The sequence below is a fragment of the Artibeus jamaicensis genome, unplaced genomic scaffold (genome assembly GCF_021234435.1).
Source record: "Artibeus jamaicensis isolate MK-2021 breed Jamaican fruit bat unplaced genomic scaffold, CSHL_Jam_final contig_3174, whole genome shotgun sequence".
Taxonomy (NCBI): domain Eukaryota; kingdom Metazoa; phylum Chordata; class Mammalia; order Chiroptera; family Phyllostomidae; genus Artibeus; species Artibeus jamaicensis.
The window spans coordinates 8,066,872-8,089,655 of record NW_026521738.1 but is presented as its reverse complement, the minus strand read 5'-3'; the positions used below and the strand labels follow the sequence as shown (position 1 = coordinate 8,089,655).

The window sequence follows — 22,784 nt, the reverse complement described above, 5'->3', positions numbered from 1 at the left end:
AGTATAGTTAGAAAGCTAAGGTGCTTGTAGTCCAGAGCAAAGACCTTAGAGATGTGCATGTGAGGCAGTTCTGCTTCTGGAAATTCATATGCTATGGAAATAATTATGTATACAAGGATTTAACTACTAAAGATGTTTATGCAACAATGTTTCCAAAAACACTTTGAAGAGCATCTTTAGCAGCTAAATCTTTGCACACAACGTTCATTATTTCCCAAAGTTCTATCTGTAGAATGAAAATCTCCAAACTTGCTAATAAAAATACATCATTATGATCTTTCTTAGATCCACAATACCAAAATGACTAGCAGAGCTATAGGTACACACACACACACACACACACACACACACACACACACTGCTATATGAATTCCTGAAGACAGGAATACCAGTGCACAGCTCAAATATATTAGTATTAGAATTCAGAATAAATTAGCCCTGGCTGGTGTAGCTCAGTGGATTAAGTGTGGGCCTGCAAACCAAAAGATCCATGGTTCCAGTCCCAGTCAGGCCACACGCCTGGGTTGCAGGCCAGTTCCCAGCAGGGGATGCACGAGAGGCAACCATACATTAATATTTCTCCCCCTTTATCCTTCCCTTTCTCTCTAAAGATAAATAAATAACACCTTAAAAAAAGAATTCAGAAGAAATTATAGTGTCCCATAGATATTGGAGGCATCCCCCATGACCACCACCTAAACTGATGTGCGAATAGCGTGGATGTCTCAATCGAAGACAAGCGAGAGACCTTCAGAGGGGATGTTAGGGGCAGTTACTTAATTTTTCATATTTATATCTTGTCTCTAAACTACACTGTAAATTCAATGAAAGTAGAGTCATAATACCATCCACATAAAAAAATGGGATTTTTAAACTTCCAACAAAAATATTTTCCCTCATTGGGCCATTCCTGACCCAATGCCAGTGGTCAGTCAAGCCCACGCTGCTGGCTTGTGTACAGGTTACCTGAACTGATGACTGCTGCGAGGGGTCTGGAATGGCTGGATTAAACCCACCGGAGCCCTGATTGCTGCAGGTGGGGCTCCGTAGGTACGCCCCTCGAGTCTTGTAACCACTGCATTATTTGCAAGGAGTGGGTGGATGTTGGTAGAATGAGTACCTTAAAGATGAAATCGAAGCCTTTGAGAGCAGAGTTTGTGTCAGGAGAGACTGTATTGTATTGTAGTAAAAAATCATCTTTGCAGACATGATCCCAGAACTGCTGACAATGATTTGAAAATCCTTTTTCTTTTAAGATTTTATTTATTTATCTTTAGAGGGGAAGGGAAGGAGAGAAGGAGAGAAATATCAATGTATGGTTGTCTCTCGTGTATCCCCTGCTGGGAATTGGCCTGCAACCCAGGCATGTGCCCTGACAGGGAATCAAACCGGCAACCCTTTGCTTTGCAGCCCACACTCATCCACCGAGCTACACCAGCCAGGTTAATTTACATTTTCATAATGGCTAATGATGTTGAGTAGCTTTCTCTGTGAATCTAATGGATATTTTTTAAATGATCTCTAAAAATCCACCAAAACTTAAAACAATGTTACTTCTAGGGAAGGTGAGAGGGAACTAATATTAATGATGAGTGTAAAACGGGACTTAAAAAGTATCTGTAATATGTGATATTTTAGAAAAATTATTCATGTATTATTAATATAATTAACTGTTAACAAAAAAAACACACACAGAATGATAAACAGTTTTTGTCATGGAAAGAACTCAGACTTCAAATCAGATAGACGGGTTTAAGTTACTTCAGGTAGTTGATTTTAACTTCTCTTAGTCTCACTTCTTTTACCTGTAAAATGGTGATAATAGTACCCACCTCATACGGTTGTTGTGAGGATTTAATTAAATTGAATAATATATTACAAGGGCTTAGTCTAGTGACAAAAGAGAGTTACTTAATAAATAGTAAGCTATTATTCCTACTACAAATTAGACCTCATTATTTTCTTTACTGCTTAATTTATTTAGACCTTTGACTCCTCTTCACCTCTAGTAAATGGACTAGTGTCAATTTTATAGGAACAGTTTCATGCTATAACATGCTTAGTGATCTTATTCCATGCTTCCTACATGAGTAACAGATTATTATACTCTCAGGTTGTACGAAGTCAGCACTAGCAAGTCCCTAGTAACCTCTTGTTCTTTGAGGTCCCAAAAATGTATGAAAATAACTATAATGCTTAACAAAGCCTTTTCTGTATCAATGTCACTGTCGGGTCAAATCACCAGTGGAAAGTATTCCTGGTCTGTAATGTTCACCAAAGAGTGAAGAGCAATCATTTAACCTTAAGAATGACCAAACAGGTTTGAGCAGGACTATCTGCTTCTCTGAGGCAACTTCACATTCCAAGATAAAATCTCATTCAGATGTTCAAAAGGAAATTTGAGTCCTCTGTACTATGTGATAAATGAAGATAGCATGTTACCAAAATTATGTCTCCATATGAGTTAGGTCTCCAATGTGAATTAGTCCACTCTAGCATATTTAGGTTTCTTTGCTATTGGTGATGAGCCAGACTGTCATCAATGACAACATTTTTTTATGTGCCAACACACTGCATTTACAATTCATGGTGGGAATTTAATTAAACTGTAATGTATCAATTATCTATGCTTACCTGAACAAATATAAGTGATCACATCTCTAGAAATGTTAATGAAGATCATGAGGATGAACATGGGGAATCTTATTCTAATAATTAAGGAGAAAAGAGGAAACAAGGGAAGGAAAATAAGAAAGAAATAAGAGGTAAGACTATCAGATCATCTTTTTTTTAAAGATTTTTAAAAATTTATTTATCTCTAGAGGGGAAGGGAAGGAGAGAAGGAGAGAAACTTCAATGTATGGTTGCCTCTCGTGAGTTTCCCGCCTGGAACTGGCCTGCAACCCAGGCATGTGCCCTGACTGGGAATCAAACCTCGATACTCTGGTTCGCAGGCCCGTGCTCAACCCACTGAGCTACACCAGCCAGGGCTGAGACTGTCGGATCATCTTCATGCTCACTCTAGTTAGAACATCACCAATGAAACAACAAAAGGGAGCATGAATTACAATGTCATAACTGTGATACGTAAAATAATCATTTTAATTTTTTAAGTTTTATTGAATATGCTGTTACAGTTGTCACAGTTTTTCCCCTTTGTCCCCTCCACTCAGCACCCCCACTCCCTCAGACAATCCCCACATCATTGTTCATGTCCATGGGTCACGCATAGGTTCTGTTTTTTCAAAATAATTTTTTAAATATTTTATTTATTTATATTTAGGGGGAAGAGGAGGAGAGAGGGAGAGAAGTATCAATGTATGGTTGCCTGTCGTGGGCCCCCTGCTGGGAACTGGCCTGCAACCCAGGCCTGTGCCCTGACTGGGAATGCAACCTCGATCCTTTGGTTCGTAGGCCCATGCTCAATCCATTGAGCTACACCAGCCTGGGCGCATAGGTTCTTTGGCTACTCCATTTCCTGTACTGTACTTTACATCCCCATGGCTATTCTGTAACTACCTATTTGTACTTCTGAATCTCCTCACCTCTTCACCCACTCCCGTACAACCTCCTCCAATCTGAAAACCATAAAAACACTCCCTTTATCCATGCTTTTGTCTCTGTTCTTCTAGTTTGCTTAGTTTATTTTTTTATTCATACAATAATGGTTTGGTGATGATGAACTCCTTTAGTTTTTTCTTATCTGGGAAGCTCTCTATCTGCCCTTTGATTCTAAATGATAGCTTTGCCGAGTAGAACAATCTTTGCTGTGGGGCCCTGCTCTTCATGACTTTGAATATTTCTTGCCAATCGCTTCTAGCCTGCAAAGTTTCTTTTGAGAAATCAGCTGACAGTCTTATGGGAACTCCCCTGTAGGTAACTAACTTCTTTTCTCTTGCTACTTTTAAAATTCTCTCTTTATCTTTAAAACTCTGGCATTTTAAATATGATATGTCTTGTAGTGGGCCTCTTTGCATCCTTCTTGTTTGGGACTCTTTGCTTCCTGGATTTGCATGTCTATTTCTTTCCAGGATAGGTCTTTTTTTTTTTTTTTTTTCAAATAGATTTTCAATTTCTTGCTCTTTTTCTTCTCTTTCTGGCACCTCTATGATGCGAATGTTGGATCACTTGAAATTGTCCCAGAGGCTACTTACACTTTTCTCTGTGTTTTTTTTAATTCTTTTTTTCTTCTTGTTGTTTTGATTGGTTGTTTTTTGCTTCCTCATGTTCCATATCATTCATTTGATTCTCAATTTCATCCACTCTACTGATGTTTCCCTGTAAATTTTTCTTTAATTTGTGTATTTTTCATTTCTGACTGATCTTTTTTATGATGTTGAGGTCCTCACTATGTTCCTTGAGCATCCTTATAACCAGTGTTTGAATTCTGCATCTGACAGATTGCTTATCTCATTTTGTTTAGCTCTTTTTCTGGAATTTTGACCTGTTCTTCCACTTGGGCCATGTTTTTTTGTCTTGTGGTTTTGGCAGCCTCCCTGTGTTTATTTCTATGTATAAGGTAGATTGCTATCACCCCCTGTCCTGTTAGTGTAGCCTAATGTATTAGTTATTCTGTAGGGTCCAATGGCACAGCCTCCCCTGTCACCAAAGTTGGGTACTCAAGGTGTGCCTCTTGTGTGGGCTGAGTACACTGTCCTCTTGTAATTGAGTCTTGATTGCTATTGACAGGTCAATGGAGGATATTTACCCAGGCCAGTCAGCTGCAAGGACTGACTGTGACCAATTACCTCCAATCTCCACCCTCCAAGGAGGATCAACTGCACAAGGGCAGGGTGGTGGTGCTCCGACGTGGTCTATAGCTGCCCACTGGATGCACAGGCTCTGGGGTTTCTCGGGTGGTGCAGGCCATGGTCAGCCCCTACCTGTGTTTTTCCTGAGGCCATGATACCTGAATTATAAAGCAATCTGAGATGGCTACTACTTGTGCTGAGCTTGGAGATTCTCAGGCAAAGCCGAGCTGTGAGTGTAGACCAGGTGCTGCTAGTGCCGGGCCTGGGACTCCTTAGCAAGAGGTATAGAGGCTCGGGACTCTCTGAGGTAACTGATATTTGTGAGAGGATTTAGGAAGTTGTAAAGCATAAGCCAAGACCAGCCATTCATATGGAAAGCAGCTTGGGTGGGCCAGTAAATTGGGCAGGATGAGTTCCCTGTTCTCTGGGGATCTCCAGGGTAGGGTCAACTGTGTTAGCCAGGTTGATGGAGTCTCAGATGTGGCACCAGCCTGCTGGCTCTGTGGCTCTGTGGAGGGAGGGTTTAGAAAAGGGACGGCAGCCTCTTCCCACCTTTCTTTCTGGGAAAAAACTGTCGCCCAGCTCTCGCCTTGATGCCTGACACTTCAGTTTCTCCCTGTTTGCCACTGGTGCCTTTCAAGTTGTTCCCCTGGTGCTGGACCTCAGAGGGAGTGAGTCTGAGTAGGTGAGTCCATGTGTGGATTTTTTAACAGGAACCTCTTGGGACTCCAGAAGTTGCTTCCACTGACTGAGTCTCCACTGGTTTTTGCAGCTAGAAGTTTTGGCACTTATCTTCCTGGCACCGAAACCCTGGACTGGGGGGCCTGGTGTGGGCCGGGGACTCCTCATTCCTGAGATATCCCTCCTGTAATTTTACCCACCACACGTGGATGTGGGATGAGTCCATTCTGTGTCTCTGCCCCGCCACTAGTCTGGATGGGTGTGATTTCTAATTCCATAGATGTCAGACTTCCATTCAGTTTGATTTCTGATGGTTCTGAATGATGATTGTTTTATATTTTAGTTGTAATTTTGATGTGGTCGTACAAGGAGGTAAGCTATGTTTACCTATGCCACCATCTTGGCCAGAAGTCTAAGGAGTAGCTGTAAAATAAGTATTATAATAATAAAATAATATCTTCTATAAATCAAAAGAATAATGCATTTATTGGTGTCAAAAAAACAAACAAACAGAATTGTGTAAAGTGAGGAAAGTTTAATAAGTGGCCAAGATCATAAAGCTAATTCTTCTTAAAGTGAAACCTGAACCCAGGTTCTCTAATTAATGGCTCAGTATGCTTTCTATTAGATTCATTATTCCATGATATAAGTATATTATTCATCATTTAACTTCTCTGTACCTACTCTACTCATCTTTAAAATAGATTGTCGTAACAAATCAGGAGGTGGTCATGGACATCTGAGGGCTATTTCTAATATTCCACAAAAGAACAGTGATACTGCTATTTCATAATAGTGATACTGGTTATTACAGGGTGTGCCCCAAATGTTATTGCAGCACCTGGGAGACACATAGAGTATGTACTCTGCCTGGCAACAGTTCAGAGCAGCAAAGTGTACTCAGTGGGATCCTTGTGCTGAAAAGACTGGAAACCTTTTCAAGAGACTGGACTGGGTGGCTATGTTGCTTTAGCAGTGGCAGAGTTAACTCGCTGTTCACTTCTCTCACTGTCTACACCTTATCTGAAGAGCCAGATCTAGGAGATGAGTCAGAGTTTGAAGAGGGTTCACAGCTTCATCTGGGAATTGTAGTGAAGACAGCTGCACTCATAAAGACCCTAACACAGATGGCAAGTTGTCTGGAAAGCAGAAGAGGCAGACTCTCAGGCCTTCAGGTTAAAAGACTTCTGTGCTTAGTCTTACTAGGTTTTACTTCTTTTTCCATAAACTTACACATTTTTGCTATAAACTTGTTTCTTAGGCTTCGAAACCTGACACAGCTTGAGACAAAAGCTCATGCTGTTCCACACTTCGCTGTTGAGGGATTTGGCCATAAATTTATTCCTTTTATATTTTCCCTTAGAGATATAAATTTATTGCTGCCCCCAGAAGCCTTGTGTTTCTTTTCTTTTCTTTTTTCTTTTTAAAAAAGATTTTAACTTATTTAGTTTCACAAAGAGGGGAAGGGAGGGAGAGAGGGAGAGAAATATCAATAGGTAGTTTCTTGCTCACCTCCAACTGGGGACCTGGCCTACAACCCAGGCATGTGCCCTGACTGGTAATTGAACCAGCGACCCTTTGGTTCACAGGCTGGTGCTAAATTCACAGAACCACACCAGCCAGGGCTCTTTTCTTTTCAATAGCGAATTACTAACATAAGATTTTAATCACAATATTATCTTAGGTTAAAGATATATAAATTCCTACTGTAATCAAATTTTAGATGCTTTATCTGGATAATTTGAATGCTTCTTTTATTTTTCTTTTTAAAAAATATTTTATTATTTAGTTTTAGAGTGAGTTGAAGGGAGAGAGATAGAGAGGGAGAGAAACATCAATGTGTGGTTGCCTCTTGCCTGCCCCCTACTGGGGACCTGGCCCGCATCCCTGGTTTGTGCCGTGACTAGGAATCCAACAGGTGCCCTTCTGCTTTGTGGGACAATGCCCAGCCAGCGAGCCAAACTGGTAGGTGATGCAGTTTCTGTGACAACAACAACAGTATAAGAAAAGGTAGAGGGAAGTGTTATAGACTAAAATAGTCTTAAGAGACATATTAACCAAATGCAATGTGTGAACCTTGCTCAGATCTTGAATAAAAAAACACTGTAAGAGGACATTTTTTAGATAATTGAGGAAAACTGAACATGGATGGAGTATTAGAAAAAATAAGAGTTTATTAATTTTGTTTGTTATAATAATGGCACTGGGATTATGTTTTTTAAAGTCCGGTAGAAACACATACAGAAGTATTTTAAAAAGGGTATGCTGCCAGAGTTTGCTTTACAATAGTACTGCAAACAACAACAACAAAACTGTGTGAAGGGAAATAGACAAAAGAGAAACAGCGGATAGCCGATGGCTGCTGAAGTTCGGTCAGGAGCTCCTGGGCTATGCTTTTATGCATGTTTGAAAATTCCCACAATAAGAGTCAAAAGGGGCAAATTGATTATTACATTAAAATGCAATGTAAAGCTATTAAACTATAAGACATGCATAAAGTCTTCAGAATTATTTTTCTCCATTGTTGAGATGCTCTATATATACAAGGAATCTAAAAGCAAGCAAGAGGCTAGATGAAGTCAGGTCACTGGGTAGTAAAACATTTCATTTAATTTATTAACTTTTATAATATTTATTCCCTTTCCCAAGCAAAGACACCAAATAACCCAACACAGATCCCTACCTTTTCAGGGTTTTGGTTTGTTTTTTGCATTATAATTTTACTCTTCTTAGGCTAGATTTAAATCAAGACAATAGCAATATTTACAGTATAGCAAGATCTTAGTTGGTTCTGATGTTAATACAATGTTAATTTTGTATTATCAAAAGCAAAGCATATCCATGTAACAGCCTGTTTATAGTTCTATCAAATGCCATAAACTTATCTATAAAATTTTAATTACCATGAGGAAGAAATCAGACAAATCCAGAACATGAAATATTTCTATAGCCAAATGTTCTGAACTCTTCAAAAGGTCAGTCATTAAAAAAACAGATGAGAAGTCTATTTTAGATTAAGAGACTAAAGAGATGTAACAACAAGAACAATACATGAACCCTGACTGAATCTCAGTTCAGGAGGAGAAACAGCTATAAATACTTGAGGAACGACTGAGGAAATATAAATATGGACTGGATATTAGGTGATATGGAATTATTGCTAATTTTCTTAGATACGATAATGATGCTATAGTTTTGTAAGAAATTGCACTTCATCTTAGGATGACCATGCTGAAGAATTTAGGAGCAAAGTGACGTAATGTCAATACGCTTTCAAATAGATTAACTTGCTTCCAATGAACTTAACACTGCTAATATGAACTTTCTCTTAGCAACAGAAATGAGAATGACTTGGAAAACTTTAGATAATTGACAAGTTAGAGAGATACTTTTCTGGCATAAGTGCAAATCTTTTGACTTAGTGACGTGTTAAAGCAAGTAATTAAATAAATGATCTGGCTGTCCCCTTCCTGAGTTCAAGTACAGGATGAGGTGTAATACATGTGGTAACACTATCAATTTTTAAAATGAGTGACTTTTGAAGTAAATTAAAGTTCTACTCAAAATATTTCCAAGGTGCCAGTGTGCTCATTAGCTTAGAGACTGCAGATACGAACAACTGCATTTTAAGGGAATTCAAGGAAATCATTCTTGACTATAAATTCTGGACAGAAAAGAGTTCATTATTTTTATTATTTTATTTCAATCACTAGTAAACACTGTTTTCCCTCCCAACTCAAGTATGATGCATAGCTATGAACAGGGGTGTATTTTAAAAACCATTGTATTACTCCATGACCACTTTCCATCCCTTTCCATCCGAGCACAGAAGCTAAATCAGGTCCAAATGAAGTGCTATTATTCCTCCAGGAGTCATCTCAACTGGATACCAAATGGGGCTTCAGTTTTTCTGAAGTTTTCAAAAATCCTAAGTAAACAGAGCTTGAGCTTTAAAGTTAGGCACCGTATGCCTAATCCTAGTTCTGACACATGATAGGTAAATTTGGACAAATAACTTAATTGTTGGGAGTCAACTAACAGCCGTCCCTTGACACAGTTGAGACGGATGAGATGCATCTGCACAGCAGAGGCAACCATGGCTGGATTTCCTGTCTATCTCTCCTTGCATGTTTTTGTTTGCGATTAATAGGTGGTGGGATTTTTAGACACCTGTATTTCAGGTCCAGTGATCTGCAGAATTCCAATGAAGTTGTACAAAATAATTTCTTGGCCATAGAACAAAGTCCCCCCTAATGGGGGAGCCTCTGAATGTCTAAAAGTTGATGGAGTAACAGCTCCTCCTCTACCTTGGACAGGAATCTATATTAATTAGAATTATACAGGTAAAGAAACAGGAGAAGCTGGTTACCTATTACAAACTAAGCACGCAGAAACAATTACCAAGGAGTTAGAGTTCATAGTACATAAAGAAATATTTTAGACAGAAAGATAGATAGCTAAGTTGGACATCACAAAGGCCTTATAATATATTTCCTATAACCACTGTTCAGTCTAGCGTGTCCTTTTGCCCCATGCCAAATTCTAAGAACTTTAATAAACAATAAGACATTTAAACTCTGTACACACAGCTACCTCTAATTGTCTAATTAATGGCTCTCCTGGTCAAAATAACCTTCGTTTAACATAACTGAATCTATGGAATTTCCTGTACTTTTCCTAGTTACCTCTGTATTAATTTTTCTGCTTAACTGATCATGCCATATACCTATTATGTTACAGTCTCTATAAAAATAAAGCCTCAATCAAACTCTGTGAGTTCAGTCAGACCCACAGAGGCTGGCTATTCTCCAGCATCCAACTGGGTGTCTGACTCTTTATTTGTCGCCTGCGCCATCCATCCTTCGGGGACCCTGAGACCTGCCAAGCACTTAATTTTCAAAACAACTTTAGAGAAGTTTCAAGGTGTAATATAAGTACCTCAAATGTACAGTTTGATGATTTTTAGTAAATTTCCATTGCTGTGCAACCATTTCCAAATTCTAGTCACCCCATAAAGTTCTCTTACGCCTGTTTGCAGCCAAACCCGGCTCCCAGCCCCAGCAATCACTGGTCTGCTTTCTGTAGCCACAAATTTGCCTTTTATAGAAATTTCATGTAAATGGAATTGTACAATATGCAGTGTTTTGTATCTAGTATGATGGTTTTTAGCTTCATCGATGTTGTATCATGTGTTGTTTCATTTTATTGCCAAGTACTATTCATTACATGCGTATACTACACAGTTAGCTCACAGACTACTGGCCATTTGGGTTGTTTCCACTTTTTGCCTGTTACGAGTAAAACTGCTATGAATATTTGTATATAAGTCTGTGGCTATGTCTTTTCATTTCCCTTGGGTGTATACCTAGGATTGGAATGCAGAGTATGATAATTTTATGTTTAACTTTTTGAAAGACAACCACGCCATTTTCTAAAGTGTCTCACTCCACACTTCCACCAGCAATGTATGAGGGTTGCAGTTTCTCCACATCTCCACCAACGTGTTATTTTCTGTCTTAATTATAGCCATTCTAATGAGTATCAAGCAGTATCTCGTTATGATTTTAATTTGAATTTTCCTAATGATTAATAATGTTGAGTACCTTTTCTTGTGCTTATTAGCCATTTGTAAATCTTCTTTGGTAAAATATACATTTGAATATTTTTTCTTTTTTAAAAATATTTTATTTATTTATTTTTTAGAAAGAGGGAAAGGAGGGAGAAAGAGAGGGAGAGAAACAGGGTGGACAAGAGAAACAACAACCGGTTGCCTCTTGCACGGCCCCCAGATGGGGACCTGGCCTGCAACCCAGGCATGTGCCTTAACTGGGAATCCAACTGGGGACCTTTGGTCCATAGGCCAGCACTCAATCCACTGAGCCACCAGCCAGGGCTACATTCAAATATTTTACCCACTTTTAAATTAGACAGTTTGTCTTATTATTATGTGTTCTTAGTGTATTCTGGATATAAGTCCTTTGTTGGACATGTGATTTGCAAATATTTTCCTCCTATTCTGTGACTTGCCTTTTTGTTTCATTTCATTTCTTTAAAGACTTTATTTATCTATTTATAGAGAGAGGGGGATGGAGGGAGAAAGAGAGAAAGAAGGGGAGAGAAACTTCGATTTGAGCCTTGCCAGGTAGTTCAGTTGGTTAGAGTGTCATCTCAATATGCCAAAGTTGCAGGTTCAGTCCCTGGTCAGAGCACATATAGGAGTCAACCAATGAATGAATCAATAAGCGGAACAAAAAAATCGACGTTTCTTTCTCTCTCTCCCCCACTTCCTCTCCCTCTCTCAAATCAATAAATAAATTTAAAATAGAAACATCGATGTGAGAAACATTGACCGATTGCCCCTCGCCCACCCCCAGCTGGGTACCTGGTCTGCAACCCAAGCAGGTGCTCTGACCAAGCGACCCCTCAGTTAGTGGGATAATGCTCAGTCCACTGAGCCATACCAGTCAGAGCTACTCAGCTTTTCTGGTGCTTTTGTGAATGAAATTGTTTTTCTAATTTCATTTTCAGATTGTTCACTAATGACATATATAAATATATTAATTTCTGTATGTAGATCTCATATTGCTGGACTTAATTTTTTAAAACTCCCATTTCCTCATGTGTAAAATGGAGATACCCAACTGGTAAGATTTTGTGTGGAATAATGTACGTAAATCTCTCCTGAAGTCTGGAAATGAAGCTCTCTCCCTGACCCCAAATGCAACCACCTAAAATGTGGGGCCACTGTATTTGGAGAAAAGTGAAATGACTACAATGCACCTGGTACAGAGGCAGGAAACGGTCACCAATAGTATTATCTCTGAATTTGCATAACCAAGGGATTTTGCTGCATTTTCATTAGTGTAGTAAATAGATGATTGTCGATATTTTCTACCATCTGTATGTATTGTTTTTATAAGCAGAAAAAAACAACAGGTGTTATTTCTTAAAAAGTAAACATTAAGCCCTGGCCGGTGGGCACAGTGGGTTGAGCACCATTCCACAAACTGAAAGTTCACCTGTTTGATCCTCAGTTGGGGCACATGCATGGGTTGTGGGCCAGGACAGGACAGGTCTCCGGTCCAGGCAACTGGGCAAAGCTTCTCTCACACACATCGATGTTTCCCTCTCTTTCTCCCTCCCTTTCCCTCTCTCTAAAAAAAGTGAAATCTTTATTTAAAAAGTCAAAATTAGTACTTCAAAAGAAAAAAGGTAGGGCATTAGAGGTAGAGAGCACGTTTAAAAGGAGGGAATTAAAAAGTAGTGAGGAATAGAATACAGGAATAAAATGGAGTCACTATGATCAAGCTGCTAAATTACTGAAAAGTAGGCTGAGACATGAGGAAATGATTCTATTCTTGCCTTAACTAGCCTGGGGACTTAAACTTTTAAACTTTTCAGTTGTGTTTTAATGTCTGGAAGTATATTAATTCCATAGATGACTATCTCAACAATTTAGGAAAGAATGTCCCATTATTCAGACCACTAGATACTTGGAAGATTACCATTTTGGACCAACCCAGAAACTAAGAATGCAGGACTGATTCTTCTCAAGGATGTCCTTTTTTACTTTAAGAAGTCTCAGCTTTTCTTTCTCCTTTGAAACACTCTGGATATTAACTAGCTGTTTTTTCAGTTTGCAAACCCTAAGACTCTTGAGTATATCTTTGTCCTTTATTTCTAGCCACAGCCTCCTGGTTCTTTGAGAATTTGGTTGACAATTGCTACCACTGAATGGATGCTTTTTCTATGCAGGTAGTTTTCTTCTTAAAACACACAGAAATAGATTATCCCCATACACAGAGAAGGGTATGCCCAAATCAGAGAACTCTTGAGCGGCAGGGCCAGATTTGAAACCTAGGTTGTCTGATCTCAAAGCTGAGACTCTGGGTTGAAATGGGTGCATATACTTAAGATGTGTGATGATGAAGAGTGTTCCTGCTGGAAGTGGTGTGCGATGAGGCTGGAAATGGAGGCACCCTCTCACTTGACTAAGTGCAAGTTAGGCAAAGAAGGATTGGGTTGGAATTGGAGGTATCTGTATAAACGCATGATTTCAAATATATGTGCATATCCATTCCAGCTCTGTTCACTGAAAAGGCCTATAAGCAAAGGCACACGAAGCCATGTTCAATACTGCGACCCACAAAGACCTCCAAGTTTGCTCTCCATGCGGGCTGTCTTTGCCACATTCCACTGTTATCTCGCGACAAGCCCTGTGTCCTGCCTGGGCCGGGGTAGGCAACTCTCCGCACTCCAACAGCACTTCAGGGATACGACAGCAGCGTTCACAAGTCAGCTCGCAGCTACACCCAGTGAAGCGCCGGAAACCAGAAGCAGAGGGCGTCACCCAGATGGGCGGAGACAGTGAGAGCGAAACTGGAGCCGGAGTTGAGGGCGGGCCCCAGCGCTCCTCCGTTTCTTATTGGAACTGACCGCTGTCAGTCTCGGCCTCCTCTTTCCGTCCCCACCTTTTCCGTGCGGGCTGTCAGTTAAATGACGGGCGGGGCCGAGTTGGCTACTTCCGGGAGGGGAACAAAGTTGAACCCGACGAGGTTCTACGGGGAGGGAGGAGGAGGAAGAGGAAAGAGCCGGGTGGCGGCTGCTGTAGGTGGCAGCTGTAGGTTGTTCAGCGGCATCGGCTATTCTTTCCCAGCGGACGATGGACAGCCAGGGCAGGAAGGTGGTGGTGTGCGACAACGGCACCGGGGTATGATCCTCATGGGGAGGCCGCGGTGGCGATGGGTGCAGGCGGGAAGGTGCGGGGGACGCACGGGTTCTCCGCGCCCGGGGATGCACCCGGGGCCCTCGAGCCTCGGAGCCCTCGAGCCTCGGAGCCAAGGGGTACGGGCAGCCCTTTCCGCCTCCGTGGGCAAGGAGAGCAAGGAATGTGGTCTCCCCGAGCTTGCCACTCCCTCAGCACTCCGGGTCGAGGCAGCAAGCGAGGCGGGCATTGCTCGGGGATCTCTCCTGCTGCCCGAATGGACTGGTTCCTCGCTCCACCCGCGGCAGTTCGGATAAAGGGTCGGAGGCGTAAAAGACTGGGTTTGTGTGTTTGAGAAGGGCTTCTCTTCCCAGGGTCTCTGGTGTGTAAAAAGGGAAGACGTAGAGGCCTTCCTCTTCCTGTGTAGATACCGAACTGGAGACAGGAAACGGGTGTAGAAAAAAAAAAGGGAAGTGTTGTCAATGCAAGCTTCAGCCCTTAAACAGTTTTGAGGGTTGTTGTTTTTTTTTTGTCTTTGAGGGAAGTGGATGCCCTATTGGCTGTGCATAACTTACTTTTTGTTCTGCATGCTGGGGATTTGGCTGACGGGCAGCCGGGCAAGGACCAGCCTGTTCCCATTGAATGATCTTGGACTACTTGCAACCATCAAGGGGTCCAAGTGTTAATTTTACTGACCTTGGGGGAGATAAGCAGTTTTGCCGCCTTCCCGCTCCCCCGTTTTTTCCTCTTAGGTACAGGTTACAGATAATGTTAGTTTTTAAGATTCTAAAATGCAAATAATTGTAAAAAATCTGAGTAAAACATTGATTTAGAAAGTTATTTGAAAGTTATTTCAAATGCCCTCCCCCTTTTAAATAAATGTTTTTTGAATAACCAAGTCAGCAAATTAGAAGACAGAAATGTTACTTATTTTGGATGAGTTCCATAGTGATAATTTTCTCCTACATTACAGTGATGTCTAACTATTTTGGAGTTGCATATTTTGTGATCTTTCTCCCCCCGTTCCATAAATGTGACATGAATTTTAAAAGATTTTACTTGAACTTTAAAACACTTTACAAGCTGGATTGTTGAGGGGGAGAAAGACCTACTATTCACTGCCATAATACTTCCCTTGATGGAATGTTAGATTTTAATAAGCAATAATTATACTGGCTTTATCTGAACTTAGTTAAAAATGAGCTTGAGTAATAAATGTTATCATATAATGGGACATACAAAATGTAATACTTAGGAAAAAAGAGGCAGACCAATGCTGTGGAGAGACATCTAAGGTTTACTGTTAAGTTTTAAAAAATCCCATTTGTGTGTGTGTTCTTTATTAAAGATATTTATGTGTTCACAAACTAGTATGTGTACATGCAAGTTTTGGAGGGGCACATGAAATGTTCATAGTGGATACACGTGAGTTGGAGATCATGGAGTGATGGTAGTAGATGAGGATTTCGTGACTCTTCTATACAATTGGGGAAATGTTCTTTGTTTTTTTAACAAGACATGTATTATATTATCTTTAAAATAAAGAAACTATAAGCATTTCTTACTTTTACAGTTAGTACACAGTTAAAGGTGTTTTTTTTTAAAGGTTAGTCTGAAATCGACCTCTAATTAAATTTAAAGCCTTAAAAATTGAATTTAAAACCTTTTTTTAAAAAAAGATTTTATTTAATTTTAGACAGAGGGAGAGAAACATCAATCAGTTGCCTTTTGCAAGGCCCCAACCGGGGACCTGGCCCTGAAACCCAGGCATGTGCCCTGATTGGGAATTGAACCAGTGACGTTTTGGTTTGCAGTACTACTGAGCTACACTAGTCAGGGCTAAAACATTTTGTTTTAATATGCTAAATACTGTGTTTAGAAATCTGAGCCAGTTATATTTTAATGTATTCCTCCTTTTTGAAGGGTGATGAACCTTGTGCTTTTCATGAGTTTTGTGATACTCAATTAGTATAGGAATGTTAACCATGAGCTCATTTTTATGTCACGGTTTCATTAGTTTAATTATAGTATTAGGAAGCTGATTGTATATTATTGATTAGTCTCATTCTAATTCATAATTTAAGAATCTTATTTAAGACAAAAGATAGTTACTATGACATGTAGAAAAGGTATATGGTTCAAACAAAAATGTACCTATTTGGTGTTACATTTCTGATTTTTAAATTTTATTCAGATTTTGTATAGACACGATTGACTTCAAATGAAGAAACAGTTATAATATGTAGCCAGGAATGCTGTGATATTTCTGAAAACTTAAGAGGATTAGGAACCACTTAGATTCTATATTCTGTTTCATAGTCATCTTGATTTTATTTAGTTACCTGAAGGTATAATGATTCCTTCACAATTAAATATTAAACAAGATGTTCAAATTTAGTTTCTAAAAACTTGTGGGAATAGTTGTTAACCTAAAGCAACTTCCTCTGAAACATTTTAGGTTTTAAAATTTTAATTATAGGCAATTTGAGAAGTTGATTTTTTTTTTTTAACTCTTCTGGCAGGCCTTAAGTCAAATGCTATAAGGGTAGGTGAGTTCTTACGATCACGTGCCAGATGTTGGTCCTCGCTCCTCTTCCTTACTAGCCCCAACCAGTTTCTCTCCGTAGGGCAGCCTGCAGGAGGAAAACTCATCCAATTCCAAAAATTCATTTGCTTCATTCTCATAACTGTTCAAACCTACTAGCTAAAATTGAACTACTGAAAGTGGCCAGATAGGTGCAAATCTTGGTATCTGCTTCCGTTTAGGTGCCTTTCAAGAGTTCTGCCCAGGCGTCTGGTGTAGTCTGTTACCAAACTTGGGTGTTTTCACCAACAGCAGTGAAGACAACTGCCTGCTGTGTGACTGGTGGTTTTTAGGGTCTGGTGATACAAAGTAGCTTATAATGCTAGGATAATTATTTCATTTGTAATTCACATTTGTAGTTGTGTATGGCCTGCTTTATTCGGCTTAGGCTAATTTATATGTCAAATTCAGAAATGTTTGCAATAAAAATAAATCAAAAACAAATTTGGTCTTACCTTGCAAAATGTTGTGGAATAAATAGAATAAATATTTTTGTTGTGTAAGATCAGAATAATCACTGTGCAATTAAATTAATGCACCAGTACCATCAGATACAAATACAGTTAAGCCCAAGTAAAGCTTTATAAATCTGTTGTGTGTTTTTTTTTGAGAGAAGGAAGGTAATTTTAAAGTAAATATAGATGACTTTTTTCATTTTTGCTTGAAAGAACATTATACTGTGAGTGTTCTCACCATTTGATGACTCAGTAGGAAGTAAGAGAGCCAGTTTAAACCACAGTGCTATGAAGAAGAAACTATATATGGTAAAAATCTATTTCTTAAACACGGCCTTACTGCACACAATGAGAGAACTAAGTCTCCAAGTCTTAAAATGATGAGTGGGGGAGGAATTTCAAAGCTTAAAATGATACCAAATGAGTAGTTCAGAAAAGAACATTTTTCTTACATTTTATCACATAATGGTTTAGATTTTTAAATGGTTTTAGGTTTTTAAAATACAGACTTTTTCTTTGCAAGAAAGGAAATGCCAGATTGTCAGTCAGTTTATGACATTGAGAAAGAGGTCGTTTTAATTATATTCCTGTTATAGCTGTCAGTGCTTTTACATTTAAAATGCTGTGAAACAGTGTGCTTACTCCCGTTTTGACCGAATGAACGTCTAATGCCTGTAGGAATGCCAGCATCGGATTATTTTGGCAGCAGATGCTTCCAGTAAACTACCACTTAAGCAGAATAATTTCATTAACAAATGAGTGATGTCTTTAATTTGAATTCAAGGCCAAATTTCCCTTTTTTTGTAAAGCACAGGAATGGTAGGTTTTTGTTTTGGGGGGATCTCAGTTTTTGTGTACTTCCGGCACTTGGCAAATATTTTGTCCATTAAGATATGCTCAAACAAGAATTTAAGATACGAACTACCTATCTGAGCAATTATAACCAGAAAACATTGAGTGATGTGATGATTTCCAGATTTGCCGTGTTACATATTTTTGAATGTGTGGCTCAGAATAAGAAGAGGCAGGTCAACCTTCTCAGTCTCCTCCCTGCTCCAGGACTTAAGCCCTTTCCCAAGCTCTTCCTTCCATTCCTATTTCGATTCCTTTTTTAAGTCATTTGTTTACATTTAATATGCTAAAAATGGCCTTTATAAACCTACTGATTCTTTTTTCAGTCATTCATTTTACAATTTACTTTAATGATAGCTATATTCCTATAAGTGGGCATTTTTAGCCTGGAGTATGGACACTTTCAACACACCCGGTGTCCATATCTGTTCATTACTTTCAGGTGAACATAGAACTTAATATCCACATAGTATTTACTTTCTATATCTGGAATATATGTGTAAATTATGACTAATGCTTATATTAGGCTGATGATCGTGACAAATTTCATGTAGAAATTTAGTGTGTTGGGATAGTGAGATTCTCTGCCCTTCCATATCATTTCATTTCATGTCAGGTGAGCTGAATTTTGACTTAAGAACAAAAGAGAGTTTATGATTTAGAAGAGTATGAGCGGTTTCTTTTTCTTTTCATTTGAATATACTAGAAAATACTAGGTATTATTCTTTTCCTCTGATAATTGTCTCTCCTACTTTTTCTGGATCACATTGATAAGTGTTTTTGTTTTGGTTTTTCTTTAAAGATTTTATTATTTATCTTTAGAGGGGAAGGAAAGGAGAGAGTGAAAGAAATATCCATGTATGGTTGCCTCTCCTGTGTCCCCTGCTGAGAACTGGCCTGCAACCCAGGCATGTGCCCTGACTGGGTATCAAACAACGATCCCTCAGTTCACAGGCCCATGCTCAATCCACTGAGCTACACCCACCAGTCAGGGCACATGGATAAGTTTTTTGAGAAGACATTGTGGAAACATTGGTTAGAGCTTCTGAATTCTGTTATTTTAACACTTTTGAGGTGCTTCACTGTCAACCGTTCAAATGAAGGGGTAGGTATGAGCAAGCAGGTTATTATTGTATGTGCCAGCATACCACACTAACTTCTGCCTTGAAAGGTAATTCGGTAAGAATCGTATTAGAGTTTTAGAAATGGGTGGCAGTACCTGAAAAATGACCTGGTGTTGGTAGCTCAATGGTAGGTAAACTGAGCAGGACTAGGTTTGATGGATTTGAAAGGAAATGTATCTGACTAGTATGCTGTATGTAGGTTCTGATTAATGTGAACTGAGAAGATAGGAATTCAGGTTGTATTGGGAATGTTAAATTTATTAATTTCAGACAGGTTTTTTTTTTTTTTCATAATAGTAGCTTTAATCCGCGTAAGTCATGACTATGTATTTTTAAAGCCCTGTTTATAAAAAAAGACTTGCAGTTAACTCGATGTTCTGGATAGCAGAATGTTCTAGGCCATTTATAATTAACTGGTTCACAAATAAAATAAAAATTTTATATTTTAGAGGCTTAGTCAAAAGTCCCAGAGTTTAAGATTGTTGCTGAGTTTTAACACCACCAAACAAAACAGCTCCTCGTCCACTGGAGGTCTCTGTCAGAGGTGGGTACAGTTTCTGCACACTCTGTGTAGCCACTGTCCCGGCTGCGTTCAGACACCGCTTTTCTCAGCTCTTTTGAGAAATGGTCTTGTGCCTGATGCTGTGGAACTAGACATTTTCAGTATTAAGCATATTTTCTATATTAAAACAGTCATGATATCATACTCTGAAATCAGCAAAGTTTTTAATATTTATGGATTAATTTTTAATGTGCATTTACTATGTACCACACTGTTCTTGTCACTTGGGATTTATCAGTAAAACAACAAAGAAACCAAAAAAATCCTTGTACAATAGCTTACGTTGATTGAATACTTAGTAGAGGGTGCAGATTATGATTACTTGCCTTATATGGCTTTTTCCTCCCACCCTGAAGGATTTTTTTCCTATGTACAAACTTCGTGTCTACTACAGGGATATTAGTAATTATAATTATAATAAAAAGGAGGAGATGGGGGCTCTGATACTCGGTTTTCAGAGCAAGTCGTGGAGCTTAGGAGCCCGTCACAGTCGGTGCAGAGCCTGGCAGGGCCCTCGCAGGGACGGGGAGTCCTTCACCTTCTCCATCAGAAGGCAGTGGAGACAGAGTGGCCATGCGCCCCACCAGAAACAGAAGGCAGCCATGCTGAATGGCACAGATGCAGACCCCTAGCTCTACTCATCTCCACAAGCCTGCCCCCACCTGTCTGCAGCTGGCCCGAACGCTGTTGCAGAGCTCCTCCACGCACGCTGGAGGCCTCCATTCAGGAGTGGGCAGGGCCGGTACATAGGAGAGGTGACCTGAAAGCTCCCAAATTTAGGCCCCTGCAGAGAAGAGAATCACTTCACTGGTGGGTACCAGGTTTCCAGAACCCTCTCTTGCCGCCAGGACCACTTAGCACCGAAAAGCAGTGGTGACAGTGGGTCAAATGGTGGAGCCCTAGTGGCTGAGAAGCCATAACTATGAGCATTTCTGTGCTGCCAGACGTAGCAGCTGAAGCCAAAATGTTTCTCAGCAGCCTCCCTGAGACCCTTCCTCCCATCCTTAAGTTGTTGGGGTTTTTTTTTAATATAAATATTTTATTTATTTATTTTTAGAGAGAGGGGACAGGAAGGAGAAAGACTGGGAGAGAAACATCAATGTGTGGTTGCCTCTCATGTGTCCCCCACTGGGGACCTGGCCTGCTACCCAGGCATGTGCCCTGACTGGGAATTGAACCAGCAACCCTTTGCTTCACAGGCCCGCACTCAATCCACTGAGCTACACCAGCCGGGGCCCACCCTTAAGTTTTTAGATGCATTTTCTTGCAATGTCTGCTCTTAGAAATGAGACTGAACAGACCATATTATTGGTGTAAGAATTTTAAAACCCTTGGTTCTATTTTCAGTTTTACTAGTTGTTAAATCTCCTAGTATGTATATCAGTTTCTTATCCATAAAATGGGAGGATCATCGGAATCACTGATATGCCCTCGTTGGAGAAGTACACTGTCTGAATATAAATTATGCTACCTGGTATTTACTAAATATGTAAACTGCAAATAGGTCAAAATACCTAATTAGTATTAACATGATGTTAGTCCAGATGCCGTTGGATTTCTCCCATTTTGGAAAATGAGATTGCCAAAGTGAATTGCCGGAGATGAATGAACATGTGCTTTAGAATTAAAATTTGAACATTTCTCTCTAAAATCCTCAGCATTTGTTGAGTGAATTTGTCCATTCCCCAAATACTGCTTGTGTGACCACTGTGTGCCAGGACCTCTTTGAAGCATCAGGTTCCAGCTTGAACTGCTCTGCTGAGCCCCTGCTTTCCGGAGGTTTGCTCTGTGGTGGGGGGACTCAGGCACAGAACACGCAGTCTCCTGCTAAATAAACGTGAGCCCCAACAGCGGTCGGTTCCATGAAGGGCATAAAATGAGATATGATGGATTGAATGACTGGTTTGGGATTTTTGAAACCACCAACAGTTTAAAATACTATATAAATGCAAAGTGATTTTTTCAGACACTAGTTTTCAATGGATATAGCAAATGCTGTGACTGACTCACTCTTACTGTTCTCTTCCAGTTTGTGAAGTGTGGCTATGCAGGCTCTAACTTCCCAGAACACATCTTCCCAGCTTTGGTTGGAAGACCTATTATCAGATCAACCACCAAAGTGGGAAACATTGAAATCAAGGTAATGTTTTATTTATCGATAAATGAGGATCAAAACTTATGACATGTTCTTGAATTAGGTAGTTTAAAAATGTGATGCCATGAAAAGCAAGCGGGAGGGCAGAATTTCTTAACTTTTTAATTAATACTTGAAAAGAGGCACAAAAACTGAAGTTAATTTCATCTGATTTTAAGTGTGGCTTGATGCCATTACTCTGGATGGAGTAAAATACTTAAGATTTCTCTATGAATGTTAATTATAATTTTTAAAAGAAATCAGCCTGGCATTTTTATGTTTTTCAGCTCCATATATTTGTCATTATATATGTTAGTGTTCCTTTGGGACCTTAGACTTTTCCTTTCCATGTTCTCATGGCCTGATTCCTATACTTTTTTTATATAGCTAGTCAGGAAAACACAGGACGTAAATCTTACCGTTTCGTCTTCTCACTAATGTAATAACTGGTTTCCATGATGTGCAGAAAGAAGCTGTCCAGGTCTTTATTTGGCCTTGCATTATTTGCCTTACCAGAAAGAGAGGAAGGAAAGTTATCTTTGCTCACTGTACTTGACACAGGAGACTCAGCAATAAGGATGAGGGATTTTTGTTCCACATTAAAGGGATTGGAAATCAAGTGGGGGTTGTATTGTAGAAGAAAAAAGAAACAAATCAACCAAAAGGACTGTGGTCATCAATTGATATAAATTCTTTAGATGGCTAGGGGCCAGGTTTTACAAACTGCAGTCGAATTCTGGGGCAGACTGAAGTATTTGTAAACAAGCTAGCATTGTTGGTCCTGTCTGGACCGTTTTGGGCAAGTCTTCCGTGACCTGTTAGATTGAGTCATTTGAAATACGAGTTCGGGTGAGCCTCTTTAGGGCATTGTTTGCACTCTCTAGGAAGGTGGTAATGGGTGGTAGAGATTCGCTACTTGATAGCTCTCTGTTCTTGG

General features: G+C 39.6%; 1 protein-coding gene across 1 annotated transcript in view; it reads left to right on the top strand.

Moving 5' to 3' along the window:
• Positions 1-13,944: 13,944 nt before the first annotated feature.
• ACTR2 (actin related protein 2) overlaps positions 13,945-22,784 on the top strand; it is a 32,996-nt gene continuing 24,156 nt past the window's right edge. Inside the window, exons 1-2 of the mRNA XM_053663348.1 lie at positions 13,945-14,142; positions 21,743-21,853. Coding sequence (XP_053519323.1) covers positions 14,095-14,142; positions 21,743-21,853 — 159 coding nt within the window. The 5' untranslated portion in view covers positions 13,945-14,094. The remainder of the gene's footprint in view (positions 14,143-21,742; positions 21,854-22,784) is intronic.